The sequence below is a fragment of the Nomascus leucogenys genome, chromosome 2 (genome assembly GCF_006542625.1).
Source record: "Nomascus leucogenys isolate Asia chromosome 2, Asia_NLE_v1, whole genome shotgun sequence".
NCBI classification, from domain to species: domain Eukaryota; kingdom Metazoa; phylum Chordata; class Mammalia; order Primates; family Hylobatidae; genus Nomascus; species Nomascus leucogenys.
This window is the reverse complement of record NC_044382.1, coordinates 82,975,284-82,991,349: the sequence shown is the minus strand read 5'-3', so window position 1 is coordinate 82,991,349 and position 16,066 is coordinate 82,975,284. Positions and strand designations below refer to the sequence as shown.

Sequence of the window (16,066 nt, the reverse complement as noted above, 5' to 3'; positions counted from 1 at the left end):
TGAACTCCTGACCTCAGGTGATGCACCCACCTCGGCCTCCCAAAGTGCTGGGATTACCCAAAGGCGTGAGCTACCGTGCCCGGCCTGGTGTATTTTAATTCTCTGTATATTTTCAGCCCCAGAAGACATTACTGTATCCAGTCAATCAATATTCTTTACTCATATGTTTATAATTTAGTCATTATTTCTTTCTGCATCTCTAAGTTTCTATCTGGGATCATTTCCTTCTGCCTAAAGAATGCTATAGCATTTCCTTTAATGTGGGTCTGTTGGTGATGCATTTCCTTGGTTTTTATGTGTCTGGAAATGTCTATTTCACCTTTGTTCTAGAATTCTAGATTGGTGGTTATTTTCCTTTCCACGTGTTGATATGATTTTGTTGTGTTCTGACTTCATTGTTTCTGTTGGCAGTTTCGTTCTTATTCCTGTGAAGGCAGCCTGCCTTTGTTTTCCTCTGGCTGCTTTTAGGAGTTTCTCTTTGTTTTTGGCTTTCTACAGGTTCGTTTAGATGTGTCTAAGTGCGAATTTTTTACATACTCTGCTGGGGATCACAGGTCTTGAGCGTGGGGCTTGATGCCTTTCAGTGGTTTCTCTTCTCCTGCGAATCCTCCCCTAGACCATGTGCTGCCTGCACGAGACCATCAGTTTCAAGGGATTAGGAATGTCTGTTTTGACTCCTGCTTTATGTTCCCAGTACCCGGGATAATGCCTGGATATTACCAATGCAGACCCTTGTTAAATAATGTGGCTACGTTTTACTTGAATTATATTGATTCTAAATAATGTAGCATTAATTGCATTAATAACTCACTTTTTAGGTAGTGTAGTTTAAGGTGAGCAATGTGACAAAATGTGAAATGTTGCACATTTTAAGAAAATACAATGCCTTGAAAGCTCATCTCATAGTTGCAGAGTATATTCGTGTTACTGCCACGTGGTGGAGCCCTTGCACTGCTCCACAGACGCCCAGCGCAGTTTGTCAGCACCTTGCGGCTGTTGTCCTTTGTTACACGTTTTCATCATGGAAGGCTTTTGCGATGGCGCATCGCGTGTTACATGGGACTACCTGTGTATATTTACACCATGAGTGAATGAAAGCCAAGAGGGGTTCTCCCGTCACACACCTGAGGACACTGGCCCAGAGAGGCATGGGACTTGCCAAAAGTCTTGCAGCAAGGCAGCCGCAGAGCCCGGTTAGAACCCAAGCCTCATGGCCCAGCCCTGGGCTCTGCGCCCAGCACTGCATGTGTCCCCTGGAGGTGCTGCCCCTTTTAGTTTCGCCCCATCCTGGGGACTGGAAGGTAGGGACTTGGGGACCGTGGGCATTCCACCTGCCCCGGCACTTCTGTAAGCCCTACTCTGTTGCTGCCCACACTGCCATGTCAGGGGCCCCTGGGTGAGGGTCCTGTGTGTCCCTGTGAGGAGACAACGCAAAATCCATACCTCCATTCAGTCACTATGGCCAGACTGCTCGTTCTGTGCCATGGACCGGGCTCTCATTCAGACACTGCTCCTGGGGATGGCGGCTGTTACATTTGAGCTCCCTGAATGCAGAGATCACTGCACGGACCAGGCTTGTTCGGTCAGCATACACTTAGTAGGCACCTTTGCTGTGGTGGCAGCGATGAGCCTCATCTGCAGAGTCCATGTCCCCACAGAGCATGGCCTTGCAGGATGAGTGACAGTTGGTTGCCAGGTGGACCTGAGCAGGGCGAGGAGGAGGGCCTGGCAGCAGAGGGAGCGGCAGTCAGAGCACAGGTGCTGTGGCAGGGGCTGAGCCAGGGTTGCAGGGCCTGCGGCTGGAGCTGGGTCAGGGCTACATTCTGGAGATTCTCATGCCCTGCTGTCCAAGGCCCCGGCCTTTCCCCTGAAGTTCCCTGAACCTTGAGTGCTGGGCCTGTTCTCTCCAAGGGCTAACACGCCTCCCCTGCCTCTGACTGAATGGACTTTCAGCAGGTGGCCAAGGGCTTGCAGATGGCTTCATCCTTGGTTCTCTTGGTGTCACATGCAGGGACCAGTTGTCTTCCAGAGTCCTGGGCTCCTTGAGGTCCCGGGCTGTTCCTCACCTTGTCTGTCTCTGAGCCTGTGACCTCTCCCTGAACGTGCAGGGGTCTTAGGATGAGGCTGGTGTGTGTGGCAGGTTGAGGGGTAATAGGAGGAAGAACTCTTGGGGGGTTGCGTAGGGTAGAGGAGTGCATCTTTCCCATGTCTGTGTTCACAGATGTGGCTCCTGAGGGGAGCTCTTGGGGCTCAGGCCTGTACCCAGCCCACGTTGGAAAGAGGCGTGGGCTGGGGCTCAGCCGGGAGGGGTAGCGGTAGAGGGGGCTCAGGGCAGGGACTGACCTGCCATCCTCACCTGCATTGGCAGTGACATCCTATACCCCAAGGACTCGTCCAGCCCTCACAGTGGCGTGCCTGCCGAGGTGCTCTGCAGGGGCCGAGACTTCGTTGTAAGTACCTTGGGTTCTCTGGACCCACGGTGGGGGCGTGGGAAGAGGGGGGCAGCGGTGCAGGGCTTCTGAAGACCTGGGCCCGGCAGAGGCTCCAGGTGGAGGTGGGTGTGTGAGGCCCTGGCCTCTGCCTTTCTCCTCCTTCCTCTCAGAAGCCTGGAGTCTCAGGCTGGAAAGAACCTTCCAGTTCCTCTAGCGCAGTCGGGGGTGGGTCAAGAAGCACGTTTCATTCGGCCTGAGTGGTGGTTTAGAAATATTGCCTTGGTTGTCAGATTTTATAAATTGAAATTTTGATGCAAAAAAAATTTTGACGCGAGACAGATGTCTGTCAAGGGTAATGAGACTCCCTGACACCCCTGGGGCCACTTCCCCACAAGGCACTGGCGGTCTCCAGTTCACCACAGTCCCAGGTGCCTTTGCCTCCCTTGTGCCTGTCCCTGGAGTTTGGGACTCCTGAGCTGGTGTCTCCCTTCTTCCCATCATTCCCACCCATGGCCTCCCTCCCAAGGCCTGGAACTCCATGCAGCTGGGAGCCACAGTCTTCCTAGGCTTGGTGCTGGCTGAAACGTGCCGCCCAGGAGCTGTCCCACACCCCTTGGCATGCTGGTGTGCCGTCCCAGTCACAAGGCAGCCCTTAAGCTGAAGTAAGCATCTGCCTCTTCTCTTCCTGAAGGAGCCTCCCCAACTCCTCTGGGCAGTCGGTGTCTGGGTGCCTGAGCAGCGTCTTTGCTCCTAGGGGTCAGCATGTAACAATCAGCACTCCCAGGCTTGCCTCCCCAGATACAGTGCCGTTTGCCCCCAGCTGCCCCTGCCCACCCCACTCCAGTGTGTAGACACTGTCAGAACTGGGGGCTTGGGAGGGGGTATGGTCCAGCCTACGTTAGCGTAGGTGATAGTCATCCATTCCCTGTGTCTCTCAGCCAGCCACCCTTCTCTCTCCCAGTCATCCCACAAATCTAATCAGAGTGCAGGGGAGCTGTTGAGGCAGGGTGGGGGCTGCAGGGGGCTGAGAGCTTCTGGAAGGATGGGTGGCCTCCGACCAGCCATTAGCAGCCACCACTGTGAAGTGCCGCCTATGCAGACAGCGTGTGTCTGTGGGAGCCCCTCCCAGCCCGAGTCCTCATCGTATCCTTGGAGCTGGGCAGGGCATCTCCCGCCCCAGGGAGGGCTGTGGTCTAGGTGGGGTGGGGTGGTCCCATGGTCCCCCTGGAAGAGATGGGCCTGGAGCTCCTTTATGGAGGAGAAAGGGAGGTGCAGAGCCGAAGGGACTGCCTGAGGCCACACTGTTGAAAAGAATCAAGGCCAGGAGGCTCTGGCTCCCAGGCCCGCCAGGTGAGTTCCCGGGACAGTCCTGGGAGCAGTCTGTGGCCGCCCCTGGAATGCGCTGCTTCTTCTCCCTCAGATGTGGAAGTTCACGCAGAGCCGCTGGGTGGTTAGGAAAGAGGTGGCAACCGTGACCAAAGTAAGTGGCGTTTTTGTGGTCTGAGGCCTAGGCCGCTGCCGGAGGGGAGGGGGCTGGCTGTGCCTCACCCTGGGCCCCCTCCCCTCCAGCTCTGCGCTGAGGACGTGAAGGACTTCCTGGAGCACATGGCCGTGGTGAGGATCAACAAAGGCTGGGAGTTCATTCTGCCTTATGACGGGGAGTTCATCAAGAAGCACCCGGATGTGGTCCAGCGGCAGCACATGCTATGGACGGGTATCCAGGCCAAGTAAGCACCTTGGGCCGGGGAGGGGCAGCCCAGTGATCCCAGCAACCCCGCATCCCAGGGAGCACTGTCAGGGCGGATCTGAGCAGTGTCTAGAAACCCCACATCTAGGGAGAGCGCAGTTGGGCTGGATCTGGGTGTGAAGGGCAGGTGGGGGTCCGCAGACCCCACGCTCCTCCCCCACACTGATAGGCATTGCTGGCTGATCCCACTGTCCTTTCAGCATAGGACACACAGCCAGTACCTGCTCATCAGGGTGGTCGTGCTCCGAGGGCTCAGGGAAGAGGGATGTGATGGAGAGAGCACTCAGGAGCAAGAGCCGGGGCCTGGGGGCCAGAGGGGTATTGGCAGGAGACTGATGGGTCTGGGTGGTCCTGGGGTTGTGCACTGCCAGAAGAGGGACCCAGTAGGGCTGGCTGAGCTCCAAGCCCGCGCTGTCAGTAACTAGCATGTCCTGGGGCCTAAGGGGTGGTTGTTTCTCTTGTGAAGCAGGTAGGGGACGTGGTTTAAAGTTAATGGGGTTACTCTTCTTTTCAGACTGGAAAAAGTCTATAATCTTGTAAAGGAAACCATGCCAAAGAAGCCGGATGCACAATCAGGTGTGTGAGGGGCTTTGGGCTGGGAGGCCCCGGCTCCTACACTGTGGCTCCGGAAGGGCTGCTGTGCTAGAGCTTGTCAGGCCCGGACCTGGAGAGGGTGGAGGGCTCTCACCGTTCACCCTTCACCCTCCTTCCTTTCCTGCCACCCACAGACCGCAGCTGGTCGCTTGCCCAGCAGCAGAGCCTCAGGGATGGAGGCTTGCGGATTCCAGGGCTGAGTCTGGGTTCCAGGTCACTGAGGCCCACTCACCCCCTTGGGTCAACAAGCGGGCCGGGAAGAGCTGCTGGGGGGAGGAACTCAGCAGCACCCTTCCCCGCATTGACTCTCGGCACATTGGGACGGTTCTCACTCTTCCACTGATGGGTTGGCTGATTTCCGAGAAAGGTTGGGGATGAGACCAGCACGGGGCCACTTGCTTCAGCCCCGCGGTCCCCTGCTGGGCCTTTGGTTTCAGATCCCTGTGCCCTCCTGAGCAGTGCTGCCTCCCTCCCCGCAGGGCCTGCCGGGCTGGTCTCTGGGGACCAGCGGATCCAAGTAGCCAAAACCAAGGCCCAGCAGAACCACGCGTTGCTGGAGCGGGAGCTGCAGCGGCGGAAGGAGCAGCTGCGGGCGCCTGCAGTCCCACCCGGTGTGCGGATCAAGGAGGAGCCCGTGAGCGAGGAGGGCGAGGAGGACGACGAACAGGAGGCGGAGGAGGAGGAGGAGCCCATGGACACTTCCCCCAGCGGCCTCCACAGTAAGCTGGCCAACGGGCTGCCTCCCGGGCGGGCTGCGGGCACAGACAGCTTCAACGGACACCCACCCCAGGGCTGCGCCAGCACCCCTGTGGCTCGGGAACTGAGGGCCTTCGTGGAGGCCACCTTTCAGAGACAGTTTGTGCTCACACTAAGCGAACTCAAGCGCCTCTTCAACCTGCACTTGGCGAGCCTTCCCCCCGGCCACACGCTCTTCAGCGGCATCTCGGACCGCATGCTGCAGGACACGGTGCTGGCCGCCGGTTGCAAGCAGATACTGGTGCCTGTAAGTAGAGCCCACGCTGCCAGGATGGGCGGATAAAGGGAGCTGCCCTTGGCCTCTCCGGAGGGCACCTGCGCAGAAAGGAGCTGTGGGGAAAAGTCGGCTCACCTGGTGAAGGGCCTGAGTCCTGCCTGCCAGGGGGATGGGGGGTGGGGGGTTGGGGGAGGTGGGGGGGGGTGGGGAGAACCAGCTGTTGGGAGGCCACGTGGGGACACGGGAGGCCATGCTTGGTGAGCATCTGCTCTCATGTGGGCCTAGGTGTGACATGGGCAGGTCAGCCTCTCCGAGGCTGTATTCTCATGAAGTGGGATCATGTTGGGTTTTATGTCACAGGACTGTGGTAGGGGCTAAATACGGTGTCTGAAGGCCCGGCCTATTGCCTGGCCTGTGGCAGGGCCTAGTGAAACAGGGCCCCTGCCTGGTTTCTCACCCTGTCCCCCACCAAGAACACCTGATCGTTTCCTACTAGCTTTGCCATTGTTTGGAATGATTTAACTTCTAAGATCGTTTGATCTTTGCAATCTGCAGATGAAGAAACTGAGGCTCCAAGGAATGAAATGTACATTTAAAGGTCACTACCTAGGAGGTAGTAGAGCTGGAATTTGGACCTCAGTGTAGTGGCCTGGAGTTTTGAATCCTTTCTGCTCAGCTAAGATGAGCTGCTTCCCCACAGCTGCGCCAGCGCCCTGTCTTGGGCCTGGGTCCTGGCGGCCTCCCTGTGCATCAGAAGCAAGCTGACCAGCTCATCACTGTGCTCTCAGCACTTCCAGTGCCAGGCCTTGAGTGTGGTATTACAAGCCTCGTGCCCCCTTCCCCCTGGGCTGCTTTTCTGTCACTGGGAGGGGCCCTGACGGGGAGCAGAGTGCGTGCTGGGGACTATTTCCCTGCGCTGAGGATGGAGAGCGCCAGGTGCTGCCTGAGCACGCCTTTCCCGTGCTCCTTTCCCACAAGGCTCTGCCCAGACCTCGCAGCAAAATAGGGTGAGGTGGGGCTGTGGTGGTCTCTAAGAAAGCATTGATGTTTTCATTGCCAAGGTCAGGAGCGCCTGCAGCCTTGGGTGATGATCTGAGACCAAGGCCCATCCCTGTGTATGAGGAATAGAAACTAGGACAAGAGGCCCTATGGAGCCTAGGCTGTCTCAGGGGATCGGCCCTGCTGGCAGGCAGCCCCCTGTGGGAGGTACTGGTGGAGTTTGGAGCTCCTGCCCACCCAGCACATGGGTCTGGGTCTCCACAAGCTCACCTTTCTTCATGAGCTGGGCCAGGCCAGGGAGGACACCTGCCTGACATTAGTGAGTTGTTTTGGGCCGCTGGAGTGGACAGAGGTGAGGGGCGGGACATGGCCACCCTCAGACACCCTCACCCCTCCTTCCAGACCCACTCTGTCCATGTTGCTTTGGGGTGGGGCCGGCATCTCCAGGAGACACCATGGCCCTAGCTGTAACGCTCTCCTTGCCATCCTGACAAGGAGACTGTATTGTAGTCACATCCAAGATGTAAGAGACCTCAGATCCCAGCCACCTCTGTGTTCTACATGAGGGAGCTGAGGTCCAGGGCAAGCGAATAGATCGAGGACTTGAACTCCTGGTTCTGCTGCTTATTAGCTGTGTGACCATGGACAGTGAGCAAACCTCTCTGAGCTTACTTTTCCCCACGTACTACCTCCCGATTTCTAATGCTCAAATGCAAATGTGTATTGGAAGCCTCACAGGGCTTTCACTGGTAATAACCATTATTGCTACTTGTGTGATGGAACCAGGACTGGAAACTACCATCCCAGACGCCCCCTCCCCTGTCCCCTTCTCTCCAGGACCCAGGCCTGTGTCACACTTGTCCTGGTCTACCTTTGGACCAAGTGGCCTGGATTGCTTGGGAGTCAGGCAGTGCCTCTAACCCACACTGACACGGTACATGTGGGAAGCAGTTGAAAAGAACCCCCAGGGTACCCCAAAGGAGTTATGGGGAAGGGGGCACCCGTCCATCAGTGTTGGCATCTTCAGGACGGGAGGACTCTGGGTGTTACAGCAGAGTTGAGTTGGTGCCAGGCTGATGGGAGACAGATGGCAGCTTCCTCACTGTACGGAGGATATCTGCAGACTCGAAGCCGGGCATTTCACTGGGCTCATCACACTCCCCCTCTCACTGGAGCCCTGTCAGGCCCTTGGGGGGTGTGCCGGCCTCCTCCCCATGGTGAGGTGACAGGCGCAGGTTTGTGGCTGCCCGAGGCTCTCAGAGCTGGTGAGTGGCAGAAGCTGGGATTGGAACCCATGTTCCTGCATCTGGGCTGGGGCAGACAGGGAGGGGTGAGGCAAGCAAGTGGACCCATGGGGTAGAGACGGACAAGCAACTCACACCTGGGCCTTGGTCAGTTTCCCCCACAGACTGCTGCTTCCCCAGATGAGCAGAAGGTGTTTGCCCTCTGGGAGTCTGGAGACATGAGTGATCAGGTGAGGTGAACTTTGCTGCCATCTTCCCCAAGAGTAGGGGGGTTTCCTGCAGGGTTGGAGGCCTTGGGGAACATGTGCACCCAAAGTGCAGCCACACATTTCAGATTTTCTGGCACACTCGGTTTTAAATATTCTGCTCCAACTCTGTACGCTGACAAAATAAGCTGTATGTGCCAATAGTTTGAACCTAAACCAGTGGTTCCCAGATGCCAGTCTGTAAGCCAGCTCCATCAGAATCCTCTTTTAAAAAATACAGGCTGGGCATGGTGACTCACGCCTGTAATCCCAGCACTTTGGGAGGCCAAAGCGGGTGGATCACCAGAGGTCAGGAGTTCGACACCAGCCTGACCAATATGGTGAAACCCCATCTCTACTAAAAATACGCGTGGTGGTGGGAGGCTGAGACAGGAGAATTGCTTGAACCTGGGAGGTAGAGGTTGCAGTGAACCGAGATCGCACCACTGCACTCCAGACTGGGCAACAGAGCAAGACTGTGTCTCAGGAAAAAAAAAAAAATACATAGATTCGGTTCTGTTTAGTAGGTGTGGGGTACTGTCCTGTCCTAGGTATCTGAATTTCTGTAAAACTTCCTGAGCGACTGATCCAGCCAGGCTTACAGAGCACTGGTGAAGCACATTTCTCAGGCGGCCTCTGGCAGCAGGAATCAAACGGATTCCTTGTCAGATCTCAGGTCCTGGACTTTTAGGTTAAAGAAATTGGCCATTTTGCCTCTAGTCACACTGTGACGGGGAGGGTCACAGGTGTCCAGTGCCCAGAAATGTGAGTGGAAGCAGCAGCACCTTTTGTGTGTGTGGTGTAGTCACGGACACTGCATCCCAGCTTTTCTTAGGCCGTGAATGTACCTAATGTGATGGTTGAAACGCCAGTCGGTCTGACCATGTCTAGGCCCTTCTCCTAAGGTGTGGGGAGAAGGCAGTCAGTCAGCAGAAGTCCCACTGAGCTCTCTGTCCCCAGCTGCCTCTTAGGGGAGCCAACTGGCAGGCTGAGGATCAAAGGGGCTGGGGCCTTTTCCTGAGCAAGCTTGAGTGCTTTTGTCCAGAATAGAGGGTATCTGAAATACTTCAATAACAAAAAGGCAAAAAAAAAAAAGTCATAAATGCAGATTTTTAAACATCAAATCAGACTAGAAGTTTTAATAGGCAAGCTCTTGCACTGCCTGACCTGACTGCCACCCCTCAGAGGTGACCACTTTTATTACTACTTTTTAAAATAGAAACAGGGTCTCACTATGTTGGCCAGGCTAGTCTTGAACTCCTGGCCTCAAGCAGTTCTCCTGCCTCAGCCTCTCAAAGTGCTAGGATCATAGGCATTTAAATCACCAAAAGATACCACTAAAATAGCTGCCCCCATTTAAAAAAAAAAAAAATCAGCTTGTCATTAGCAATGGGCTTCCCATTGTGGTGGATGAGATTTAGCTCTCAGCTATTTTAGGAGACTGTAGAGACAGACATGTTACGCCCATTTTTTGAGATAGCGTCTTGCTCTTGCTCTGTCATCTAGGCCTGGAGTGCAGTGGTGCCATCTCAGCTCACCCCTCCCGCGTTCAAGTGATTCTTGTGCCTCAGCCACCCGGGTAGCTGGGATTACGGGCTTGTGCTGCCACACCCAGCTAATTTTTATATTTTTAGTAGAGATCGGCGGGGTGGCGGGGGGCGGGGGGGTCCCACTGTGTTGGCCAGGCTGGTCTCAAACTCCTGGCCTCAAGTGGTCTGCCTGCCTTGGCCTTCCAAAGTGCTGGGATTACAGGCGTGAGCCACCACACCCGGCCTTTACCTGTTTTTAATTGGCTATCGTTGTTTATAGCATTGTCACAGAATGAACTGAAAATCTGTCCATTGTAGAGCCAAACATCAGTAATATACTATGATTGCATTTCCTTGTTCACTACTTCCTGTTTTCACTTGTGTAATTTTCTGAACACATGTGTACCGAGGGTGATACTTTGCTTAATTAAGCCTGGTTCCCGGGAAGGCTGTCCCTCTGCTTCTCCAGTGAGACTGGCTCTTCCCCATGTCTGTTGCTGAATTCTGGAATCTCTGCTTCTTCCTTGCTTTAGCTTCTAAAGAGACAGAGGAGTTGTCTGCATTCTTTCATGTCTTAAAATGGCTTTGTTTTAATCTTCAGTATTACAATACAGTATTACTGTTTGTCTGGGACTAGAATTTTAAAAGGCAAATGATACTTTATGTAGCAGTCTCAACTGTTTACATGAACCATAGCAAAAAAGGAGAATCAAATCCATCTCCTCTTAATGTTTGCAGAAAGATGCAAACAAAACCAGCTAAGTATGGAACAATGTGTGAGGTTATCAAAGTTTCTACTTTTACGTGATCAAATGATTTGCCTCTCAAAATTCTAGTCCCAGACAAATAGTAATACATGAAGCTTTTTTTTTTTTTTTTTTTTTTTTTTTGAGACAGAGTCTCCCTCTGTCAGCCAGGCTAGAGTGCAGTGGCACGATCTCGGCTCACTGCAACCTCCGCCTCCCTGGCTCAAGCAATTCTCTTGCCTCAGCCTCCCGAGTAGCTGGGATTATGGGCGTGTGCCACCACGCCTGGCTAATTTTTGTATTTTTAGTAGAGACGGAGTTTCACCATGTTGGACAGGCTGGTCTGGAACTCCTGACCTCAGGTAATCCGCCTGCCTCGGTCTCCCAAAGTGCTGGGATTGCAGGCGTGAGCCACTGCGCCCGGCATGAAGCATCTTTAAGAGAGTTTCCATTGTTTAAGTTTTCAGAGTTGTTGAAATTCCGTAACATTCTCCTTCTTGGTCTTTTAAATTTGGCCTGTATTCTTTCCTTTATGCCAAACTGCAGAATTTTTCATTATTCTGTATATCAGTCAGTGCAACTTCAGCTGTGCCCTGGTGTGGGTCATTATTGTACTAGACAATTGAGTTCTTATAAAATCCTGTGAGTTGTTACTTTTTTCTGTTCTTTCAGAATTCTTATGACAGATATTAGACATACTGAATTCAATCTTTTCTATTCAATTTTTATTTTGGGGTGTAACGTATTTTATGGCATCCTGTTTCATGGATGCGGTGGCATGTTTGTGCGTTAAGACTTCACACCAATTTTGACACGCTCTTCTCATCTCCGTGCAGCTTAGATTGTCGCTTTGCCTGCCTGCTAAGTCCGATGCACGCCTGCATTTTACCATGCAGAAATATGTTCAAGCCACTCATCCTCTCATGTCTCTTCACCAGTTCTTTTGTTATGCTGGCATATACCTTTATTTTTATTTATATTCAAGTTTCCACACACAGCGTTAATGCCTTTACTTTGTGTTTTTATTTCTGTACACTGTCTTGCTGGGTCTCTAGAGATGACTTGGCTCATCTTTAACCAGAGGTGCTGCGTGAGGGTTTTTATCAGAGACTGCAACACAAAGTCAGGTGCATGGCTTGGGTGTCTTGTTTGGGGATGTTTCTCTTTTTAGATCACAGTTTCCCATAATAACGTGTTTTTGCTACTAAAGCATCGACAGGTTTTGCTTGAAATTTTTTCCAAAAATTACCGGGTACGCCGAAACATGATCCAGTCTCGGTTGACTCAAGAGTGTGGAGAAGATCTCAGTAAACAGGAGGTGGATAAAGTACTAAAGGTACATCCATTTTGTGCATAACAATATCAAAGGCTCTGGAAGGGGCTGACAGCGTGAAGGGACTCTAGTGTCTTTGTGTATATGAAGTCAGGCTTCCTTGGGACCCCTTCCCAGACAGTCTTGTCTTGAGCAACTGTTAATGATTGGCATTGGTTGGGGAAGGGGGTATATGCCAGAGGACTGACCCCTTCAAACAATATAATCATAGTGGTGTCCAAGGGAAAGAATACAGCCATGGATGCTTTGTTTCTCTTTCTGGTTCGGCCAGTAATGCCCCTTTCATCCCTCTTCTCTGCTTGTCACTAGAGACAGAAACTAAAAACCATGGCTTCAGGCTGCTAAAAGCCTAAAACAATAGAACAACAAAAAAATATGGTGGGTTGGATGAGCTTGGCAGTGGGTGGGCGTCTTCTAAAATGATATGGCCTAGTTGAGAATCCTCACTCTACTCTCCCTTGAATTTTGAACTACTCTTCTGATTGATTGTTGTCATAGTCACATACATGACTTTCAGTAGAATCCATTCTTAAATTTAGTTTAAAAAGGAATATTATCTGCTTACTATATGAAAGCACCTAATGTACAACCTATAATGCTTTTCTGAAGTGACTGTAGTACAAATATCAACCATATTTGCAGCAACACTGAGAGACAGAAAACTGATGACAATGTCTTGTTCTGATTAAACATCCAGAGCCATATAAATAATACTGTTTTTTAAGCACCCTTGTTCTGGGCATGTCAGTATCTGTATTTTGTAGACCCCCCCCCCCTTTTTTTTTTGAGACGGAGTTTTGCTCTTGTTGCCCAGGCTAGAGTGCAAAAGCACAATCTTGGCTCACCGCAACCTCTACCTCCCAGTTTCAAGCAATTCTCCTCCCTCAGCCTCCCAAGTAGCTGGGATTACAGGTGTGAGCCACCATGCCTGGCCCACCCTCACTTTTAAAATGCCCCTGAGGAATGGCCAGGCTCACACCTGTAATCCCAGCGCTTTGGGAGGCTGAGGCGGGTGGATCACCTGAGGTCAGGAGTTTGAGACCAGCCTGACCAACATGGGGAAACCCCATCTCTACTAAAAATACAAAATTAGCTGGGCGTAGTGGTACATGTCTGTAATCCCAGCCACTTGGGAGGCTGAGGCAGGAGAATTGCTTGAACCTGGAAGACAGAGGCTGCAGTGAGCCAAGATCATGCCATTGCACTCCAGCCTGGGAAACAAGAGCAAAACTCTGTCTCAAAAAAAAAAAAAAAACAAAAAAAACTACCCCTGAGGAAAGGGTGGCTGGTAGTAGCCATGGTGGTGTGGTTAGGCAGTTTTTGATTTCTTGTTTGTATTCTATTCACTAATCATAAATCAAGTGGTGACATTGTAGACAGAATGTAATTAGGTCCTTTTCCTGCAAAAATCTGCGCTTATCCTGTTTCTCTCTCATAGGACTGCTGTGTAAGCTATGGTGGCATGTGGTACCTTAAAGGGACAGTACAGTCTTGACAATAGTAGCAAACTACTAACCCGGCAAATCTAAGCCCAAGGAAGAAGGGCGGAACCAGAAGTAGAGCCTCGACTTGCTTCAGACGACACAGAGCAAGAAGAACTGACCATCTCATGACCTGTGGCATTGCATGATGCAGTGGACAGAAGGGATTATCCTCAGCCAGTCGCAGGGTCAGCTTTAAGTTAGATCACTCCCAGAAGAGACCAGCTGGGACCTTTGCAGTACAATTTGAAATTCCTGATGTATTTTGCTTATTATTTGGTTTCATTCTCATAATAAAGAGGGTGTATACTGACATGGGCAGGATGATAAAAATCATGGTTTAATATTTTCTTTTGTAAACTTAATGGCAACAAGGTCTAAGTTATGTTTACAACATGAAGAAAACCTCAAAGTTTTTAATTTTTAAAATGCCTAGAAGACAATATTTAGTCTTGGATTATCTATCTGCTAAGACCTCCAATTTCATTAAACCAAATTGGATTATTCTACTCTTGGGATTCTGTGGCCACTTTACCTTTGACAACAACCTACTTTATGTAGCAGTCTCAACTGTTTATATGAACCATAGCAAAAAAATCAGAATCAAATCCATCTCCTTTTAATGTTTGCAGAAAGATGCAAACAAAACCAGGTAAGTATGGAACAATGTGTAAGTGTGGTTATCACACTTTGATGTAAAAATTTCTATTTTGTGTATTTTTAAAATAAATACTAACACTAAACTAGCATCATGGTGCTATCTTCCAATGGTTACAGGAAGGCGATCTTGTTGGGATCAGCGTTACATGTATCTAGAGGGAACGGAGCTAATGGAGGGAGACAGAGCAGGACTGTCCACTAGAAAGAGGCGAGTCACGTACGTAATTTTGAAAGTTTCTAGCAGCCACATTAGTTTAAAAAGGTCATTTTAGCATATTATTTAGCCCAAAATATCTAAAACATCAACATAAGATAAAATACTAATATTTTACCTTTTTTTGTACCAAGTCTTCAAAATCTGGCATTTTACACTTTCCTCAACACTCTCAATTTGGACTAGCCACATCGTAAGTGCTCAGATGCCACATGGGGCTATCTGCGACAGTATTGGACAGCACAGCCCTAGAAATCGATGGAAAAAATAAGAGTAAGCTAGGTTAGGTGACGTGAATTTTGGTATATAGATAAGGCTTTTGCCATCTTTTTTGTATAACACAGCCACTAATTGTCTGAAGGTTTAAATGATGGTCTATGCTATTTCTCCACTCCCCCCAAAATAAAACATCTAATATTTTAGCTATAGAATCACTAAGGCATTGATCAAGGATGTACTTTGCCAAATAAGTATTTGGTAACATCGCTTAACAAGTTGATCGTGTGTATTGATTCTGTTAACATATGTGAACCTGAAAAGTAAAGTTACCAAAAGCGATTTGGAGTATGTCTCAGCTTTTCCATCCTACTTCCTTCTCACTTTGAAAGGGGAAATGCTCATGCGGGATGTCACAGAATGTTTGTTAGTCCCATCACCTTGCAGAACTTAATTGGCTCAGTGGAGAAGTCAGAGCCTTAAATACTTTACATTGATAAAAAGAACTGGTTAAAACACCAAACTCAAATAGCAAGAAAAAGAAACTTCAGGAATACAGGAGGGAACTATTGTTTTTAAAAAAATTGAGGGAACTTGGGATGTCAGAATAGGACTTTCCAGCACTCGTCCCCCTGCAGAAACATGAATTTAAATAACTGTCCACACACAAAAATACCTTCACAAGAGTTAAGGAACCACTAGAGATTACAGCACCTTGGGGTACCACAGAAATAAGATGTATTGAAGAGGATAGGAGGGACAATTTTACATTACCTAGCTTACCCCCTCCCCAGCCCCAGGCAGCACAGGGTGGAGAGAGAGAGAGAGACCCTCTACTTGGAGGAAGGAGAACACTGGACCCCAAAATCATGCCAGCCCCAGACTCCAGGCCTGCCCCAGGAACACAGGCTCTAAGCATACCCACTGCCAGGCCTTCACCCATGGGCTCACACTCTAGCAGGCACCCCCTCCTCCCCACCCTGGTCCAGCCCCATCTGAGTAAACCCCAGCACTGGGCTGGCCCTCACAGACCTAGGCTCCAGTATCCCCTGCAGCCCCAGGTTCTAGGCCAGCCCCCATGGCCCCAGGATCCAAGCCAGCCCTCAGAGACTAGTCTCCAGGCCATTATCCATATACCCCTGGCTCCAGGCTGATCTATATACCCCCATGCCAGCACCCACAATCCCAGGCTCCAGTACAATACCCCTGGACCCAAGTTCCATGTGTGCTTCAGCACCAGCCTCCAGTGGACCCAGGTTCCGGGCACACACCTCAGTAAGCCTCAATGCCAGGCATGCCCTGGCAGACTGAGGCTCCAGAACAGTCCCTATGGACCCAGGACCTAGGCCCACCCCTGCAGGTTTTCAGGCTTCAGGTCAGCTCCCTGGGTGCAGGCTCCAGGCCTGCCCTTGTGGACTCACGCTCTGGTTGTACCCCTGCAGACCCAATCAACTGGCCCACTCCACTAGACCTACGTTCCAGGATTAATCCTATGCATGCAAGCACCAGGCTCATCCATCTGCTGACCTAGGTACTAGGTCAGCCTGCTCAAGGACTCCCAGCAGCAAGCCTGCCCACAGAAGACCACACCAGACAACTTGCCCAGAATCTCTGAATGGGCTCACTGGTAAACGGCTGTTCCAGGCAAAGTCA

General features: G+C 51.2%; 1 protein-coding gene across 2 annotated transcripts in view; it reads left to right on the top strand.

Moving 5' to 3' along the window:
* POLR3E (RNA polymerase III subunit E) overlaps positions 1 to 14,755 on the top strand; it is a 38,046-nt gene extending 23,291 nt beyond the window's left edge. The window contains exons 14-22 of one of the 2 annotated variants that reach the window (XR_004026992.1): positions 2,369 to 2,450; positions 3,853 to 3,912; positions 4,002 to 4,159; positions 4,694 to 4,755; positions 5,253 to 5,776; positions 8,142 to 8,219; positions 11,720 to 11,845; positions 13,281 to 13,975; positions 14,101 to 14,755. Coding sequence is in view for 1 of the 2 variants with exons in the window: in XM_030799852.1 (XP_030655712.1) it covers positions 2,369 to 2,450; positions 3,853 to 3,912; positions 4,002 to 4,159; positions 4,694 to 4,755; positions 5,253 to 5,776; positions 8,142 to 8,219; positions 11,720 to 11,845; positions 13,281 to 13,337 (1,147 nt within the window). In the remaining variant the exon portion in view is untranslated. Of the gene's footprint in view, positions 1 to 2,368; positions 2,451 to 3,852; positions 3,913 to 4,001; positions 4,160 to 4,693; positions 4,756 to 5,252; positions 5,777 to 8,141; positions 8,220 to 11,719; positions 11,846 to 13,280; positions 14,073 to 14,100 lie in introns of those variants that run through there. The other variant, XM_030799852.1, reaches the window with a different exon arrangement.
* The last annotated feature ends 1,311 nt before the right edge of the window (positions 14,756 to 16,066 follow it).